At 46.5% G+C, this 19,665-nt stretch overlaps 1 protein-coding gene across 1 annotated transcript in view; it reads left to right on the top strand.

Moving 5' to 3' along the window:
- The window catches only part of WWC3 (WWC family member 3), a 131,966-nt gene extending 113,432 nt beyond the window's left edge, over positions 1-18,534 (top strand). Inside the window, exons 16-23 of the mRNA XM_039475502.2 lie at positions 1,538-1,711; positions 2,086-2,237; positions 3,983-4,148; positions 8,350-8,514; positions 10,448-10,540; positions 12,749-12,976; positions 13,450-13,577; positions 15,486-18,534. Coding sequence (XP_039331436.1) covers positions 1,538-1,711; positions 2,086-2,237; positions 3,983-4,148; positions 8,350-8,514; positions 10,448-10,540; positions 12,749-12,976; positions 13,450-13,577; positions 15,486-15,552 — 1,173 coding nt within the window. The 3' untranslated portion in view covers positions 15,553-18,534. The remainder of the gene's footprint in view (positions 1-1,537; positions 1,712-2,085; positions 2,238-3,982; positions 4,149-8,349; positions 8,515-10,447; positions 10,541-12,748; positions 12,977-13,449; positions 13,578-15,485) is intronic.
- Positions 18,535-19,665: the final 1,131 nt, after the last annotated feature.

Consider the following 19,665-nt stretch of genomic DNA (forward strand, 5'->3'; position numbering starts at 1 on the left):
ATTTCTTCGTTTTTGTGTATCTTTGCTTTCTGGCCTCCCTCTCTCTCTCCTGCCTCTGTCTCTGGTTCCTTCCCTCCCTTCCCCTCTGCCAGCCTTCCTTTCTCCTGTGGTGGCTTGCTTACAAGTTGCAGACATGTTAAGTGGTCTCTGGCTGGAATTACAAACGGGGATGATCCAAACAGTGATGTCATCAAGCGTCTTGTACTTTAAATGTGTTCTTTCAACTAGTACTCGCAAACCCGTAAGATGCCTCCATGGCAGCCTCATCTTCAGTCCAGGGAACAAAATAGGGTTGACAGATTTTGCAAATAAAAATACAAGATAGTCAGCTACATTCGAATTTCAGATAAATGATACATGCTCTTTAAAGCGTGAGTGTGCCCCATACAGTGTTTAAGACTCGAAGGGAAACCCTGTGTTGTTTATTTGAAGTGCAGATTCACCTGGGTACCCTGCATTTTACCTGGCAACTCTGGGGCAAGGCCTTAGGGGAATCCACAGTTTGTCCTCAGTATCCTGGCCATTGGGGTGCATCCCAGGTGGGAAGCCAGGGTGGATTCCTTCCGTGGCTGGAGTGTTCTCCCTTGGTCCTGTCCACTCAGGGGCACAATTAAGGAGTGTAGCGTTCTTCCAATTGCAGAGATTCCTGACAGGATCTGGCTCACTGGGGCAGTAGAGCTGTGAGCCTGGTCTAGCACTCCAAGATGGCCATTCTTTGCCCTGTCTGTTCCTTTCCACCACTTTCTGATTGGGTGGAACAGGCGACCAGGGAGCCATCTATCAGGCTGCTCTGCAGCTGCTCTCATTGTGCTGTACTCCTTTACATAGGAATGAAATCTTTTATGTGTTTTTTGGTTAAGATTGAAGGGTAGGCTGGGTGTGGTGGCTCACGCCTGTAATCCTAGCACTTTGGGAGGCCAAGGCAGGCGGATCACCTGAGGTCAGGACTTTGAGACCAGCCTGGCTAAACCCCATCTCTACTAAAAATACAAAAATTAGCTACATGTGGTGGTGTACATCTGTAATCCCAGCTACTCAGGAGGCTGAGGCAGGAGAATCTCTTGAACCCAGGAGGTAGAGGTTGCAGTGAGCTGAAATTGCACCACTGCACTCCAGCCTGGGCAGCAGAGTGAGACTTTGTCTCACCAAAAAAAAACAAAAACAAAAACAAACAAACAAACAAAAAAAAAACTGAAGGGCGAACTCGATTTTTTTGAGGCAGGGTGTCACTTTGTTGCCCAGGCTGGAATGCAGTGGTGTGATTTTGGTTTATCACAGCATCCTGAGTAGCAGGGACCACAGCTGTCCATCATCATGCCCGGCTAATTTTTAAATTCTTTTTGTAGAGGCAGAGCTCTGTTGCCCAGGCTGGTGTCAAACTCTGGGCTCAAGCAGTCCTCCCACCTCAGCCTCCCAAAGTGCTGGTATTACAGGCATGAGCCACCTGACCTCCTGAACTGGATATTTTAAAGGACTCTAGTCATTATGACAAAATCATTCAGTGTGTGTTCTGGCATTTTCTTTAACACTCCTGCAGGGCATTGCTCAGATTAACCTGGCTGACTATGACAGTTTGACTGAGATGCAGCTGCGCTGGCACTCCGTCCAGGTGTTCACCAGCTCCGAGCCACCGAGGACCCGGGAGCCCGGGTGTGTGGGAGAGAGCTCCACCCGGGAGCCCGCACGCATCGTCTCCATCTCTGGCAAGACGGTACTTGGCCCTGCTCTAAGGAGCTGATTGCTGCTGCTTTCATGACCCTGCGACTGGCTTTGTCTTGGGGAAATCATGATGTAAAGTCAGTGTCATGGGGTAAAGAAGTCGAGTTTCCATATGGCCATTGCAGGAGAATGTTTTTTGTTAATGCAAATGTGTTCATGGTCAAGGATGGTACACTGGCTACTTTTACATATGAGCCCTCAGAGCTATAGGAAAAGACCACATGGATGTCTCCGCCACAAATGTGGTGGGGTGTTTCTTCTCACGGAAGGGCAGCAGAGTGGCCTCTTACGTGTGCAGTATGGATGCCTGCTGTGTGCTCAGGGTCTGCTGGCCTGAGCTGTTCTCATGTGCCCCTACTCCTGCAGGACGCGGTGACGGTGCTGCTGGCCAGAACCACGGCACAGCTGCAGGCAGTGGAGAGGGAGCTGGCAGAGGAACGGGCCAAGCTGGAGTACACGGAGGAGGAGGTCCTGGAGATGGAGCGCAAGGAGGAGCAAACTGAGGCTGTGTCTGAACGGTAAGAGCCAGTCGGCGGGCAGGCTCCGGCTCATGCCCTCCTGGGAAAGGAGCGTCGATGGCCTTTGGGCAGAAGGCTTGTGAAGTCTGTCAGGGGGGAGCATATTTTCTCTGGGGAGGCAGCTAGGGTGCCAGGTGGCATGGCTCTCTCTGAGGTGCACTTGCTTTTCTCAGCCATGCCTCCATAGAATGTGCTGGGCGGTCCTTAGGCACCACTGCCCAGAAGTTAGGATTCTAGTGGTAATTGAGTGCTGGTCTGGACGAGGGCAGCCCCCTGAACTCTCTCTCCCAGCTCTCACATGTGCTTTTCACCTTTTCCATCTGTCCGTCCTGGAGTTTCTTATTGAGAGTGGGGCTGTTGGGTCACTGCCCTCTGCCAGGAGTGGATGCGGTAAAGTTCCTTGAAGTTGTTGGGTTTTTTTCTTTTTTAATACCTTTATTGAGGGGAAGGGAGGGAAGGAACCAGAGACAGAGGCAGGAGAGAGAGAGGGAGGCCAGAAAGCAAAGATACACAAAAACGAAGAAATCATGACAAGAGTAAAAGAGAAAAAAGGGAAAGAAAGACATACACAATGAAGGCTGACGGACTGAAACCCAGAGGAAGGAAGGAGGCCAGGGACGGGTGGAGCGCCGGGCGCCATACCATTCACCTATTTAAAAGGCACAATTCAGTGGTTTTTAGGACTGAATGGGCAGAGTAATTTTTTTTTTTTTTTTTTTTTTTTTCGAGATGGCGTCTTGTTCTGTTGGCGAGGCTGGAGTGCAGTGGTGCGATCTTGGCTCACTGCAGCCTCTGCCTCCTGAGTTCAAGCAATTCTCCTGCTTCCATCTCCTGAGTAGCTGACACTACAAGCACAGGCCCCCACAGCCGGCTTATTTTTTTGGTATATTTAGTAGAGACAGGGTTTCACTGCATTAGCCAGGATGGTCTGGATCTCCTATCTTTGTGATCTGCCTGCCTCGGCCTCCCAAACTACTGGGATTACAGGCGTGAGCCATCACACCCAGCCCAGGCATGGTAAATTTTACAGCATTTTCTTTTCATCGCACACTCTACCTATCCCTAGCCAAATACGCTTCCAGGTTCCCCTCTCATTCCCTGCAACCACAAATCTGTCCCCTGTGTCTATGGACTTGCCGGTCTGGACACTTCCTACAAATGGGATCGCTTTCTGCTTCACATGAAGTAGCCTATTGGTTAATCCTTGGCCCTGTGGCAGTCTGCATGCCATAGATGAGTGATTCTGGTGAACAGGCGCCTCTGCTGCCTGGGCTTATGTTCATAGTCTCTGGAGATGCTTACATATTGCTGTACTTCTACATCTTTCCATAAAGTGTGCTGTCTTTCAGGGCCTTCCTGCTGCTTTCCAGTGGCTTCCCCGTGGCTTCCCCTGAGTTTAGTTTAGAGAGGAATTTATTTTGGGGAGCGATAGTGCATGCCAAGGGGAAGGTGTTCTATTCAGGGATGGACAGGAGCTGGGAGGGATTTGGGGCTGAGTGGTGTGCTTTTCTGGGATCTTCAGTGGCTGCAATTGGTGATAGAGAAAGACCCTTTTAATGAAAGTCCTTGAAGAGCTATCTTCCCTGGAAAATAGAAGTGCCCTTTTACTTTACGAGAGACACAACTGTCTTTGATCATTGGAAAGAAATAGGCTTTATTGCATACCCCTACTACTGCGCTCTAAGAGTAGCATGAAATATGTCCCTTTTGGTGACAATTTGGGCTTCTGCAATGTCCATGTTTAGGAGTTGGCAAGCAGACTCAGTGGATAGCGGCTGTAGCAACTGCACCCAGACCAGCCCTCCATACCCAGAGCCCTGTTGTGTGGGTATTGACTCCATCTTGCGCCACACGTTTGCTGCTCAGGCAGGGCCTTATGGCCCTGAGAAATTTCAGCCCTCACCTCTTAAGGTAAGTGGAAACATTTTGCTGTATATACCTGGTACTGCCCTGGAAGGAGAGGCTGTGTGACCCCAGATTCTTAATGGGAAGTGTGAGGAGATGGGGGAAGATACACCAAAGGCAAGCAGAGAAGGGGCTCCCAGAAAGGAGAGCCACATGGCTGACCTGCACACACGCCCAGTGGCCTGAGTGTTGGGCACACAAGAAAGTTGTGGCATAAAATGGACACTGCTGTTGGATTAGAGGGCCACGGCTAAGGCTGGATTTACTGTGAGCTGAGGAAAAAAAGTGATTGGCCTGAGATCTGTAAATGGCTTAAATAGGTACCACTGATCCATTCCCACCTTCAGGGACAAATGAGGCTCTGAGGGTCCATGAGTCCCCCAGGTTTTAGATATTTGGAGTTCCTCTTCCCCTTCTGTGAAGTATAGAATAGTGCTGTCCTTTCCCCCTTCTGCTCATCTGCTCCTAGCTTGCTGTGACCCTGTCTTTAGGGGAGAAGTCTCTCGTGTTTATAGTGCCTACAAGGTTAGGGAGGCCACTGTGTCAGTGCTGTTTCATGACTTTATTTCCCCACTCTTCAGCTCACAAAAGCATTTTATCACCCTCACGCTCCTGCCCTCAACCAGAAGCACAAAGTGAAATCTGTCCCCAGCAGCTTCCCAAGCTGTGACCCACACAGCAAGTTCACAGTTGTTGTTTTGGACCAGGCGGCTGGTCATGGCCCTTGTCTGACTTTCTGAGATCTCAAAAAGCAGCAGCCCAAGCCAGGGCAAGTGGCTGTGGGAGGCATATTTGGTGTTCTCCCTTCCCTCAGCTTTTATTTTGAAAAAGTTAAATCTGCAGAAAAGTTGCTAGAATAATGCAACAAATATCTATACACCTCATCTAGATCCTACAGTCGTTAGTTCATCACCACATTTGTATTCTCCCTTTCTGTGTGGGCATCACAGATACAACAAAGTTAGTATAGTGGGTGAGTAGGAAAAAAAAGAAGAAAAACTCCCCACTCACCCTTGAGAGGGAGACACCAAAGGAGACATTGCTAGCATATGCTCACGTCACAAAGAGCAAGGGTGCTTCTGGAGAACGCAATGGCAGGAAAGTGGGCAGACACTTGTAGAGAGCTTTGCAGTTTTAGAAAGGGTTCACATTTAAAAATGTAGATTTATGTTTACATTTTACAAAGGTCAGGATGATAAAATGGTGCAGCTGCTATAGAAAACAGTATGGTAGTTCTTCAAACCATTAAAAATAGAAACACCAGAGGATCCCACAGTCCTGCTTCTGGATGTGTCTGGGTGTATATCCTAAAGAATCGAAAGGATCTTAAAGAAATATGTACACATCCATGTTTGTAGCAACAGCATTATTCACAATAGCCAAGAGATGGAAGCAACTGAAGTGTCTCTCCATGGTGGATGAGTGGATAAAGAAAACGTGGTCTATCCATGCAATTGAATATTGTTCAACCTTCAAATGGAAGGAAATTCTGTCATGCTACAACATGGATGACCTCTGAGGACTCATGCTTCGTGAATGAGCCATTGTGAATATTTATTTGGTCCTCAACTCTTTGAGTTGCATGGTTTCTGGCATACAACTCCTAAAATCCTTAGAATCTGAAAAAAAAAAAATCTTTTTATATGCTAATGAGTTTACTGGTGGCTGATGAAGAAAATAGAAAAGCACAAAAAGACAAATACCATATGATTTCACTCATGTGAGATTCCTGGAGTAGTTGAATTCACAGGGGCAGAGAGTAGAATGGTGGCTGCCAGGGACTTGGATGGGCTGCATGGGCATGTTACAGAACCGAGCTGGGGTCCACCCACCCAGTGCAGTAAAGCCAAGTGTCTGTACCAAGGTGTTTTGCAGGGCTAGAAGGATGGCGTTTATTTGCAGGCACTAAACAAGGAGAATCAGGCAGTTCATGCTTAAGACCTGGCCTCCCCATGCCTTGCAGGGAAGGGTTTTGAAAGGCAGAGGTAAATTTCAGGAAAGCAGAAGTCACAGGTAAAATCATAAATCAATACATGGAGGTTACACATTGCTTTTGGCCTAAAATGATGGGATATCTTGATGCAGGGGCTTACAGGACGTAGGTGGATTCAGAGATTTTCTGATTCCAGTTGGTTCGTGAGGCAAAGCTTTGTCTAAAAATTTGGGGTCAGCAGAAAAGATGGTTAGCTCTGACTTGTGGGTGTGACTTCCTCCAGTCCCCTCAGGAAGAGATTCAGAATAAAGAGCAAGGGTCAGAGTGCAGTCCTCAGCTCCCTCTTATCTAAGGTCTGTGCCAGTGAGTCACTTTGGTGGGGGTCTGGGTTTCTGAAGGACAATCGGAAATATGTTAAGATGTCTTTGATTTCTTTTTCTTTTTGCTTTGCTTTGCTTTTTTTTTTTTTTTTTTTGAGACAGAGTCTTGCTCTGTCACCCAGGCTGCAGTGCAGTGCCATGATCTCAGCCCACTGCAACCTACGCCTCTTGGGTTTAAGCAATTCTCATGCCTCAGCCTCCCAAGTAGCTGGGATTACAGGAGTGCACCATCACACCTGGCTAATGTTTTTGTTTTTTTAAAGTAAAGACAGGGTTTCACCATGTTAGCCAGGCTGATCTTGATTTCCTGGCCTCAGGTTATCCGCCCTCCTCAGCCTCCGAAAGTGCTGGGATTACAGGTGCCCGACCAAAATGTCTTTAGCTTCTCTAGAGAACCAGACATCTCTAGACTGTACCTTCCTTGGCTATTGATTTAGACTACTATTACCTTGTTGCTTATCAAGTTACTTACTTACATCTCAGGGATAGTGAGGTGCCTGGAATCGCCCTTGAAGGAATGTGATTTTTCTATATTTCTGTGCTCGAAGGGTCTTCAGGCCCCTAAAATGGGGTCTCTGCTTTATCTCAGGAGTGGGAATGGGGAGTTCCTGTTTGGGGGAGAGGACAGAGTTTCAGGTTTTCAAGGTAAACAAGTTTTGGAAATCTGTTGCACAACAGTGTGAATAGATGCCACTGAACTGTACCTGCACAAACGATTAATTTGACCAATTTTGTTGTGTAGTTTTTCCCCACAATTTTTAAAAGCAAGGTTCCAAAAGGCCTCACTGAGAAGGCAGTGTTAGAGTAGAGGCCCTCAAGGAAGGCACTGAGCTGTGTGCAGAAGCGTGGTCAGGTGGGAACAGCCGTCATGTGTTGTGGGGGGTGCTGAGGACGGAGGGAGCAAAGCGGCACCCACCCAGCATCCTGCCTTTTCTCTGAGGGCATGAGAAATTGATGGGGTTTGAGCCCAGTGGTGACATGATATGACTGAAGCTACTTTGTTAGTGTTTTCTAAAATAATTTGTTGAGTTGAAGTTCACATAACATAAACTGAAGCATCAGTGGGATTTGGTCCACTGACAGTGGTGTTCAGCCACCACTTCTGTCTAGTTCCATGACGTTTCTATCACCCCAAAGTAAAACGTGTCCCCAGTGAGCAGTCACTCCCATTCCCGCTTCCCCCAGCCACCTGCAGCCACCAAATCTGCTTTCTAGTGGTACGGATTTTCCTCTTCTGGATGTTTCCAGCAATGGAATCTATACTATGTGGCCTTTGGCACATGGCTTCTTTCACTCAGCACAATGGTTTCCAGGTTGATTTACATGTTAGCATGTATAAAACCTCCGTTGGTTCTTATGGCTGAATGCTCTTCCCTTGTGTGGCTAAGATTACAATTTGTTGATCCTTTGATACATCAACGGACATTTGGAATGTTCCCACCTTTGGCCTGGCCAGTTTTCCTGTGATGTCCCTGGTTGCTGTGTTAAGAACAGATCTAAGGGCAGGGAGGTGTGGAATTGGGGAAATTGGTGAGGCACCCACTGCACTCATCTGAGCACAGGCTAATGGTGACCCAGGTGAAAGGTTGCTGACAACTGCAACAAACCCACTTGATCTTCAACACAGAACCAGTAGGAATCACTCTTGGACTAGATATGCGTGCGCAAAAGAGATCAGGAGCCTGGGACGGCACTAAGGATGTTTGTATGAACAAATGGAAAGTTGAGATCCTTGTGAGAGGAGGGGCTGGGATGGGGTTGGGGGATATCAGCCTTTCCATTGTGGACGTACCACAGCTAACCCCCAAGTGAAGAAGTGAAACACATGGCTATTCCCATAAGTTTACTGCTTGCGTTACAAAAGAAGTCATGGTCAAGCACGAACCACCCCTAGGTTGATAAGGAAACCAACACAGAAGATCTGTTTCCGGAAGAAGCAGCCAGCCTCCTGAAGGAGCGGCCCAGCCGCCGGGCCCGAGGGTCACCTTTTGTTCGGAGTGGCACAATTGTCCGTTCCCAGACCTTCTCGCCTGGAGCACGAAGCCAGTATGTTTGCAGAGTAAGTTGGAATTCCTTCGTCACTGTCTGTAATGTTTTGTCTTCCATCCCGTTTGTGATTTTTTTTTCTGCTGTTTATACTGAAAGGCATATGTATTCCCACCAGTCATACCAATCCATGAACTATGGACTTTATCGGTATGCAGTGATGACACTGGTGTTGTGGAGTGACCTCCCCCAGCCTCTGCCATGCTTCACTAATTCTGGATTTGTTCAGGATTCAAATTCATCCCCTCCCCTGGTTTTCAGTGTTGTGTATGTCCTGAGCTATGGACAGGAAACAGGGAGAATCATTTCTACCTCAGTGTAAGGAACAAGTGGAAGCAGGGGCTGTCTTGAATGGATTCAGCTGGGCCAGAGGGTGGGCCACAGCCCTGGAGGGTCATGGCGAAGGGGCAGTGAGTTCTCACCCACGTGTAAATTCCCAACCTGCGGATGACAGTGGGTGACGCTCAGTGGTTCTCAGCCATGGCTGCACCTTGCAGTCACATCACATGGGGGGATTCAATAGGTCCTGGTACCTGCCTACCACCCCAGAGATTTGCCTGCCATTGGTCACAGGTAAGGCCTGGGCATCAGAACTTGCGGAATCACCCGGATGGTTTTAGCATGTCACCCAAGACTGAGAACCCCAAGGTGGGTGGAGGGAAGCCTCGAGCCAGTGTGGTCAATGAAGGTAGGACAGAGTGACAGTGCCAGCACACGTGTACACAAAGGGCTTTTAAAAAAGGATAATGGCTCATGACACGGTGGCCTGGAGGGGCCATTTGGTTGAGAACTGTGACCCTTTCTGCACCTCTGAATTGGGGCTGCTGAAGGGGGCACCTGCCCTGGAGGCGCTGGCTTCTTGAGGGCAGAGCCAAGGCAGATCTTTGGAGAGGATAAGGCCTCCGACCCTCGAAGGAGATGCTGTAAACACTGAGAGGGGCCTAGGTGGCCAAAATGGCCTCTCAGCCATGTTGATGAGACCTGCTGCTGGTGTCCCATCGGTCCAAAGTGTCCCTGTGGAAGCTGATGCTCAAGCGCTTGGCTGGACATTCTAGATGGAAGGTCACGCTCACCGCCATCCTTGTTCCAGGTCCCTGCCAAGCCACCAACGTGCCGGCTGGAGGCTGCTTATTGAGGAGGGGAGGGTGGGAGCAGGCAGCGCTTTGCTTACCCGGAGGAAAAGCTCTTGTGTGCCTGCCTAACAGCTGCACTTACTAGCAATGCTCCTGGACATGTCGCTGTTCTTCTTTGTGTTTGTATGAACGCCGTGCAGGTATGCTGCTGCACTTCCTCAGTAGCTTTACTGTCGTGGAAAGTAAGGCCATGAAGGCAGGGATGTTGGATTTCACACAGATTCACACTGATCCCGAGGTGAGCCCCTGCCACCAAATGAAGGCTGCAATGACTTGGCTCCCATAAAGATAACATTCTTTACTTTCCTGTTTAAAAGCATACCCTGTCCCTGGATAGATGCAGCTACAGTTGGCAATGTCAGCTTGTCCTGCTACCAGGGATGAGTTTCTTTTTTGGAAGCTGCTTTTCCCAGTGACTGCCAAAGCCACAAATATAGCACATGAGAAAGACTGAGGAAAAGGGAACCATACTGAGGGCCGTGCTGGCCTTTGTGGGCCTGTGCAGGGCATGAAACGGCGTTGTTTTCAATCACATGGAACTTTTGTCGGCTCAGTTAGCCTGGAAACTGGGGGAGGGTTTCATTTGCTTTGTTCTGTTTTTTTTTTTTTTTTTTTTTTTTTTTTTTTTTTTAATTTTAGCAGAAACTTGTTTAAATTGAAACCCAAAGACCTGGTACAAGCACCAATAATCATAAGTGCACTTGAGGGCCTGTGGAGAGGATGGAAATCATCTGTTCCAGGACTCCTAGTACGCACAGAGAATGAACTGAATTGCTGACAAATTGTTTCTGAACATCATTCTTTTTGGTGCAGCTTTATCGTAGTGACAGCGACAGCTCAACGCTGCCCCGGAAATCCCCCTTTGTCCGAAATACTTTGGAAAGACGAACGCTTCGCTATAAGCAGGTATGTGTCCTGTAAACAAATGTGGAATCTGTGCTTGCCCTGCAAGTCATTTTTACAAGCCTTAGAAGGTCATATTTAAGGTCATGTAAATTAAAAGGGAGTATTTCTATTTCTTGTTTACTTAACAGATGTAATGCCATAATGTTGCTAATATTTCTTAAGATAGTATGATTTCAGAGAATCCATGATCTTCACATTCTTCAGTATAATAACCATTTCTACATAATAAGCTCTTTTCTCTTTTTTGACAGGAGAGTATATATAGTTTAGAAAAGTTGAGTTTTTCAACATATTGCTTTTCTGGGCAAGGATCATTTGAATATGTGTGTGTGTATACATGTATATATATATATATATGTTTGTGTGCATGTATGTGTGTGTTTGTGTGTGTGTGTGTATATATGTATATATATATATATATATATATATATATATATATAGAGAGAGAGAGAGAGAGAGAGAGAGAGAGAAGAAGGCAGACACACAAACCCCGATTTCCATGTGGCAGTTGTGCTCCACTGCATGGAGGAGTGGCTGCTGACTGGGAAGAATACGAGACTTCATAATTTGGGCCAGGTAGGGTGGCTCACACCTGTAATCCCAGTACTTCGGGAGGCTGAGGCGGGTGGATCACCTGAGGTCAGGAGTTTGATACCAGCCTGTCCAAAATGGCAAAACCCTGTCTCTAATAAAAATATGAAAAAGGCAGGAGAATCACATGAACCTGGGAGGCAGAGGTTGCAGTGAGCTTAGATCACGCCACTGCACTCCAGCCTGGGAGACAAAGCAAGACTATATCTCAAAAAAAAAAGGAAGTGCAGAAGTGTGTCTCAGCAGCAGCACTGCTGACATTTCAGACGGGCTCATTCTTTGCTATGGGGGCAGTGTCCCTGGGCTCCACCCACCAGTTACATCCCCTCACACACACATCAGTTGTATGTCCACAGACATTGCCAGCTGTCGTTTGGGGGACCAGATTCTCCTGGGTGAAAACCACGAAGCTCTGCTGTGAATTTAGCAGTGCTTTTAAAGAATTTATATTTGTTAAGTTACAACCCCATTTGCATTTAAATTCTGTGTATGTGCACAATAGTGTTGTGTGTGTAAAAAGCATGCCCTGACTCAAGTCGCTGGCGATTGGCGAATGGATTTGTGGTTTTGCTACGGTAACTGCTCTCCCAGGGCTCTGTCCCCCATTGGATGGGAAGTGCTGCTCTTAGCTCCACACACAAGAGACTTGGCCCTTGTAAGGGTGTTTCTGAACATAGGTATGTTTGCTTGCGTAAGGCTTTTATATGGAGGAAAGCTTGCACGTGTCTGTCTGTATGTTTGCGTGGGTGTGTGTATACTGTTTTTAAACAACAAGCACTCGTGGTTTATAACATGCTTTCTTTCCCCGTGTACAGTGGATTATTAAGATTTTTCCATGTCCATATATTTTTTCAACTTGTTACAATGACTACATTTTATCCCAGCCTTATAATTTATTCAGTGTTTCCTGCTGTTACAGACTTAGGGTTTTTTTCTGTCATACGCCTTAATTGGACCACGTTTGCACGTCAGCAGTTAATGCCTTTCAGATACAAGTTAGCTTTAGACATATATATATTCTCAAGTGGCACTTCAGAAAGATTGTGCCCATTTTTGATCCTGCCAGTCCCATATAAGAGTGTCCGTTGCTGCACACTTCTGCCAGTATATAGGTCATCATTAAAGAAAAACAGGCTAGGCATGGCGGCTCACGCCTGTAATCCCAGCATTTTAGGAGGCCAAGGCGGGTGGATCACCTGAGGTCAGGAGTTTGAGACCAACCTGACCAACATGGTGAAATCCTGTCTCTACTAAAAAAAAAAAAAAAAAAACCAAAAATTAGCTGGGTGTAGTGGTGGACACCTGTAATCCCAGCTACTTGGGAGGGTGAGGCAGGAGAATCACTTGAACCCAGAAGCCGAGATTGCACCACTGCACTCCAGCCTGAGCTACAGTGTGAGACTCTGTTTCAAAAAAAAAAAAAAGAAAAAAAGAAAAACAATTTGCTGTTACTAACCTTGATACTGAACTAGAGATTTACATTTCTCTTGCCCACATCTGTGTTTTTTAACCTTGAAGGTGCTTAGAGAAATATGTGTGCCTGACCTGTCTCCTGTTAATTGTGGAAGAACCTTCTAGAAGGCTGGAGCAAGGGCTCACAGCCAGCATCTCTTGCAGTCCTGCAGGTCTTCCCTGGCCGAGCTCATGGCCCGCACCTCCCTGGACTTGGAGCTGGATCTCCAGGCATCGAGAACACGGCAGAGGCAGCTGAACGAGGAGCTCTGTGCCCTCCGTGAGCTGCGGCAGCGGTTGGAGGACGCCCAGCTACGCGGGCAGACTGACCTCCCGCTCTGGGTGCTTCGGGATGAGCGTCTCCGAGGCCTGCTGCGGGAGGCCGAGCGGCAGGTGGGATCCCCGGTGGCCAGCTCCTTCTTGTGCCTCCCTGCCCCCTGCTCCAGGCTCTGAAGGGAACATCCCAGATATGAAGGTGGTCCCTGAAGTGCCCCACCACTGGGCTCTTGGAGCCCCTTCTCCCTCTTTGGGCTGCGAGGGTGGCATCTCTGTGGCTCCTGTGTGCATCTGGAGACTGTGGGTGCTGGAAGACGGGCCGAGGGCCCTCTCCACCTTGTGGGCGGAACGTTCTGGTTCCTCAGTCGCCAGGCCTGACTCCAGCCACCCCGGTCACTGTCTCCTGGGAAGAATTCATTGGCGGGGGTTGTGGGTGAGGTGGGCCTTTCTCCCCCCGGGGTCACCACTCACTGACTGGTTGGTTGTGGTTGGTTCTTCTGGGCTCCAGGGCTGGCAGTGAACTTACTCATTCTTCCTTAAAAAAGTAAAATCAAGAAAATCATCTTGTTGATCCAATGTTGCTGTTCCAGACAAGACAGACCAAACTCGATTACCGACATGAGCAGGCAGCTGAGAAGATGTTGAAGAAGGCCTCCAAGGAGGTCTACCAGCTGCGCGGCCAGAGCCACAGAGAGCCTATCCAAGTGCAGACCTTTAGGTATGGCGAGGCGCCAAGGCCGCCCTTCGGCCCTGCTTCCTTCTTACGCTGGTGCCTTTGGCATGGTCAAACGTACAGGAGTCTGTTTTTGTTTTTTTCTTTTGGGATGAAGTCTTACTCTGTCACCCAGACTGCAGTGCACTGGTGCAATCTCATCTCACTGTACCCACTGCCCCCTGGGCTCAAGGGAGTCTCCTGCCTCAACCTCCCCAGTAGCTGGGATTACAGTCTTGCAACACCAAACCCGGCTAATTTTTATATTTTAGTAGAGACTGGGTTTTGCTATGTTGCCCAGGCTGATCTCAAACTCCTGACCTCAAATGATCTACCTGCCTCAGCCTCCCATAGTGCTGGAATTAGAGGTGTGAGCCCCTGTGTCCAGCCCCATGAGTCTTTAAAACCCAGGGGAAGTTGAGAACAAAACAGGAATCCACTGCAGCCAGCAGCCTCACTACCAGGAGCATATTTTCATGTTTTTATTCTTATCTTTTCTTCCTATAGTTTTTTGTAATGGCTCTTCTAATCACAATGTGGGTTCAATTTCGTATTTAGCATTTTTAAAATTAACATATTTCATGTTGCTACGTACTGTTATCTTGTTTGACTGTAATGTCTCCTCTAATAGATACAATTTACCCAATGACTCTATTTTATAGTATGCCACTTATCTTCAAATGCTCACCATTATAAATAACAGTGATATACATACACATACATATATGTGCCCCCACCTCTGGATAGGGTCTTGCTCTGTCACCCAGGCTGGAGTGCAGTAGCTCAGTCATGGCTCATTATAGCCTTGACCTCCTAGGCTCAAGGAATTCTCCCACCTCACCCTCACAAGTAGCTGGGACTATAGGCACAGGCCACCATGCCCTGCTCATTTCTTAGAGATGGGGTCTCACTGTGCTGCCCAGGCTGATCTCTAACTCCTAAACTCAAGTGATCCACCTGCCTCAGCTGCCCAAAATTCTGGGATTACAGGCATGAGCCGCTGTACCCCACCACATTTGCTTTTTCAACTAACTTTTGATGAAGGCAAAGTGTACCAGCAGAAAAGCTGCATATCATAAACACATGGTCCAGTGAATTGTTGGAAATTCACTATCCCGAGAATCGACCATTATCAGCACCCCCAATTCCACACTAGAGTAACCACCACCTTGAATTATAATAGTATAGATTGGTTTTGCCTGCTCTTGGATTTTTGCAGATATATTGGTATTCTTTTGTGTCCATGAAAAGATCAAGGTGAAATTCACATAACATAAAGTGACCCATTTTAAAGTGAACAGTTCAGCCTTTGGCTCATTCACCATATTATATTACACAAGCACCCCCTCTGTCTAGTTCCAGAACATTTTTACCACCCCAAAAGTAAACCCTATTCCCACTAAGCAGTCTTTCCCCTTCCCCCTCCCCCAGCTCCATCTCTAGGGATTTGCCTTTCTGCGTATTTCATGGGAATGGGATCATATCTTACATAGCATTTTGCATCTGGCTTCTTTCCCACAGCTGAAGGTTTTCGAGCATCCATGTCGCAGCATATGTGACAGTGCTTCCTTCCTTGTTAAGGCTGAATAAAATGGGTCTGACTTTTAGGCCTAATTTTTGTATACCTTTAATATTCACATAGTTTTCACTTTTTAATTTATTTGTTAATGTGACAGGTATTTCCTGAGCACCTAATATACACCAGGCAGTATTCTAGACATTGGAGATGAAGGAACCCCTGCCCTTATGGTGCTTCATAATTAACATTTGGAGACTCTGGATGCAAGCACATGTGTTGTTGGAGACTTAAATGCAGTTTGTTGTGTGAATAAGAAAAGCCATGATTGATATGAGAGCCATCAGCTTTTCGTGTCTTCATATCAGCTTCTGACCTGTGATTCTCTCTGGTCCCAGGGAGAAGATAGCATTCTTCACCAGGCCAAGGATCAACATACCTCCTCTCCCAGCCGATGACGTCTGATCGAGTGCATTGTGCACATGAAGTATTTATCTGCCTGTTTTATTTTCATGAAGTTCTTAGACTAGCTGAATTTGTCTTTAAAATATTTGTGCAAAGCTATTAATATACACATTTTGTAAAAAAAAAAAACACGTATATCTATACATATATATTTTATAATAGTGACGGCAACAGGGCTTGGTTTTTCCTTGTTGTGAAATCGACATCTCTGAAGACAGGTTATTTTATAAAAGATCAAGTATCATGTTAAGAATGTACAGTTTTTATGCTGTTTTATTTGACTTAAAGGCTGGAAGACAGAAACGAAGTGAGTTCAGGCAAATTCACTGTATTGTAATTTATTTATAGTACTTTTTTTTCCTTGAAGGAAAATACTGACTTTAAGATGTATTTTAAGACTGAAATTTTGTTCTTCAGTACTTGTCATGCAGTAGAATGGAACTTGGGGCTGGTTTTGTTTTTGACACCTGAAATGCAAACACTATATGCTAAATTTGTCACACGTATCATATGTGCATTTACCATGTATATTGTACACGCTCACTCCCTTGATGTCATGTTAAAGTGCCCCCTGCAGTGGTTCAGTCGTGACTCGGAAGCGTGTGTGTGTTGCAGAAGTCAGTCTCCGGCGTGGGCCGTGTGCTAACCGCTTATTTCTGTGTTGTCTTCGGAGGCATCTTGCTGTGCTCAGCGTGAGTCTGAAGCAGGCACCAGAGCCTCTGGTGTACCGGGCTTCAGCCTGTTTGCTCATGGTGGCTGTCTGTGGGGCTTCAGCCTGCCTGTCCTTGGTGGCTGTCCATGCTACCCACCTCCCCCCAGCCTACCCTGCCTGGCTGTAACAGACCAGGAGGGTGGCAGAGGAACGCCTGCCACGCCACTGTGTCATGAGGGAAAGTGAAAGGGAACCAGGAACTAGGAATGCCCATACTGGTTGACTTCATGGGTGAATCTAGCTGTTAGGACATAGACACGATCATCTTTGAAGGTGCTTTTTTTGTGGGGAGGGAAGGACATCTGGGTAACTAGAACTACCCAGCGAGAGTCCACAGGAGAGGATCGGGTTTGATTCAGAAGGCCCCCTGTACTGGAGTTGACCCAGTATTCCTCAAGAAATCTTAGAACTAGCTCATGAGGAAAAAAAAAAATTAATGTAATAAAAATATGCCATTATTCTCTGAAATGCCAAATGATATAAATATTTTGCCTAATACATATTTATTGTAGATGAAAAGCAGTCTTCTCGATGAGGCCTCGATTCGAGTACATGGGGTGGGCCACGGGAAATGTCAGAGGAATCAGAACTCGGCACTCTTCTTCCTGGACCTTTCTTCCCTTCCCTTGGAAATGTCCCTTTGAATCAGGCCTCTCTCTTCTCATCAGTCTGTAGCTTTACCCCCTTTGTATAACCTGCTTTCCTTTTTACATTTATTAAAAGTGGATTTTGTAAAAGCATTTCATTGACACGCGACCTATCACGGATAATGGAATTCGTCAGTGGTGGTAAGACTCAACTCCTGATGCTTTTCACAGTTCTTGTCTTTTGCTATGTATTTCTGCCTCTAGTTGTGCATGTTTTGCTTTTTTTTTTTTTTTTTTGGCCAATTCCTTTTTATATGTGCCCACAACAGAGGTGGGGAGACACAGAGCACCCTGGGTCCTTCCCAGCACTCCCGGGCAAGCCCTGTCTCCAGGCCCCAGCTGTTGAAACTTTCAAGGGCAACGAACAACCATCCACACTGCTGGACCCTCGGCTGGTCAGGGGCAGCTCATTTCCATCTTGGCCCTCAGACACCCAGCCTGTGTCCCACAAGGATCTCTCCAAGAGGGAGGGATTGAGGCTACTTTTCTGCCAACCCCTATTAATTGTAATGTGAGGAGACCCACTGTGTCAGTGCAAGAAGGTCCAGACAAATGTTTTCACATAAATTTCACTGCCCAGCCTGCACAGATTTCCCTTTGAAGTACTTCCCTTCCACCGTGACACCCAAAGGGTTTTTTTTTTAATTTTAATTATTTAATTTTTTTTAAAGAGACAGGATCTTGCTTTGTAGCCCAGGCTGGAGTGCAGTGACATGATCATAGCTCACTGCAGCCTCATCCTGCTAGGCTTAAGTGACCCTCCTGCCTCAGCCTTCCAAAGTTCTGTTATAACAGACATGAGCCACTGTGCCTAGCTTATTTTGATTTTTTTTTTTTTTTAAGAGTCAAGCTCTCGTTCTGTTGCCCAGGCTGATCTTGGACTTGGGAGCCACCATGCCTGGCTAGCTTTTTAAAAATAGAATCTCACTGTTAGCATGCAAGAAACAGATGCAGCCCCTGCTTCCATATCAGTCCAAGGATCCGTTGTGTTTGCCACCTTTCCTTTGAACCTCCCCCCGCCCCCTGCCTGGGCCTGCTTTTGCAGCTGAATGCAGCCATGTCAAGCAAAGAAAATCAAGACGAAGGAAGGCCAGAGAGCCAGGTGGTTCCCTGTGGATACACGTACAGGCAGTGGCGGCCGCCCAGGCAGACAGAAGGATACCAAGTACCCTGTGTTGCTTGTCATTCATGACGTGGTCTTGGAGTATCTGGCTAGATCAGACTCCACGCTGCCCAGAAAATACCCCACATGCCAGAAACGTGAAGTCCTATGAGCTGAAGGGGCGTTTCCATCTATGTTTCCATCTGTCCATCTACTAGGCCTCAAGATAAAAAAGACGCTGCCAGGTTTTAGGAGCCATTCTGGTCTCAAAACCATCAGGATCCTGCCACCAGGGTTCTTTTGAAAGAGAATCACATGTAAAAGGGAACTTGGCTTTCACTTCATCTAATCACTGAGTTGTCAGCTTTGATTGATAATTGTAGGAATAAGTAGCCTTCTGTTGCGGGAATAAGTTATAATCAATATTCATCTCTTTGTTTTTGTCACTGTTTTCTAATTGTGTCATTTGTACTGTTTGAAAAACATTTCTTCTATAAAATTAAACTAACCTGCCTTAAGAACAGAGTGGAAATGTGTGGCTTTATGGAGAAAAACTAATTATGGAAACGTAAATATATAAAAAAATGTGTGTTTTTAAGCATAAAAATAGAGTTATAAAATCAGAGAAAATCGTAAGCTGAACACAGCCCTCATCCAGCTTCAACACCATCAGTCATGACTGCCCTCAAATCTATCCCTCCAGCCCACCTTCTCCTCTTAGAACTTGAAGCAAAGCCCATACAGCTTGCTGCTTCATCTTTAAATATTTCAGTATGTATCACTAAAAGAGAAAAAACATGCAATAACCTTATCACATCTTAGCATGTAATAATGCTTTACTGTTACTGAATAGCCAAGGCTTTCTCTTCCAGTTGTCTTCCGTCATTCTTTTTTCAACTCTTTGAATCTAAACATGACTCACTTATTGGGATTTTTTTTGTCTGTGTTTTTCTTTTTTGGTAATAGTTTTCTTGATAACTACCCACTTAGTGGGTGCCCAGTGGTATCTCATTGTAGTTATTCACATGCCATACAATTCACCCATTTAATGTGTATCATTCATTGGTTTTAGTATGTTCAGAGTTGTGCAAATATCCCAGTTTTCATCACCCCCCCCCCGCCAAAAAAAAAGCCTCCAAACTCCCATTCCTCTGAGAGCCCAGCAACCAGTAATCTACTCTCTGTCTCTACACAGTTGCCTGCTTTGGACATTTCATATCAATGACGTCAAAGAATATGTGGCCTTCGTGTCTGGCTTCATTCACTTAGCATAATGCCTTCAAGGTTCATCCACGCTGTAGTGTGTGTTGGGACTTCATCCCTTTTGATAGCTGAATCATCTTCCACTGCATGGATGGGCCACATTTTCATTTGTCAGTTGATGTACACTTTGTTTCCACTTTTTGGCCGTTGTGAATAATGCTGCTATGAAATTGCACATTCAGGCTTTTGTGTGAATATGTTTTCATTTCTCTTAGGTCAATACCTAAAAGTGGAATCACTGGGCTACATGGTAACGCTATGTTTAACTCTTTGAGGACCTGCCACACTTTCCACAGCAGCTGCACTTTTTCCAGTCCTACCAGCAGTGCACTGGAGCTCCAGTTGCTCCACATCCTGCCCAACACTTGCTATGTCCTTTTGCTTATAGC

Source organism: Saimiri boliviensis, chromosome X (assembly GCF_048565385.1).
Source record: "Saimiri boliviensis isolate mSaiBol1 chromosome X, mSaiBol1.pri, whole genome shotgun sequence".
NCBI classification, from domain to species: domain Eukaryota; kingdom Metazoa; phylum Chordata; class Mammalia; order Primates; family Cebidae; genus Saimiri; species Saimiri boliviensis.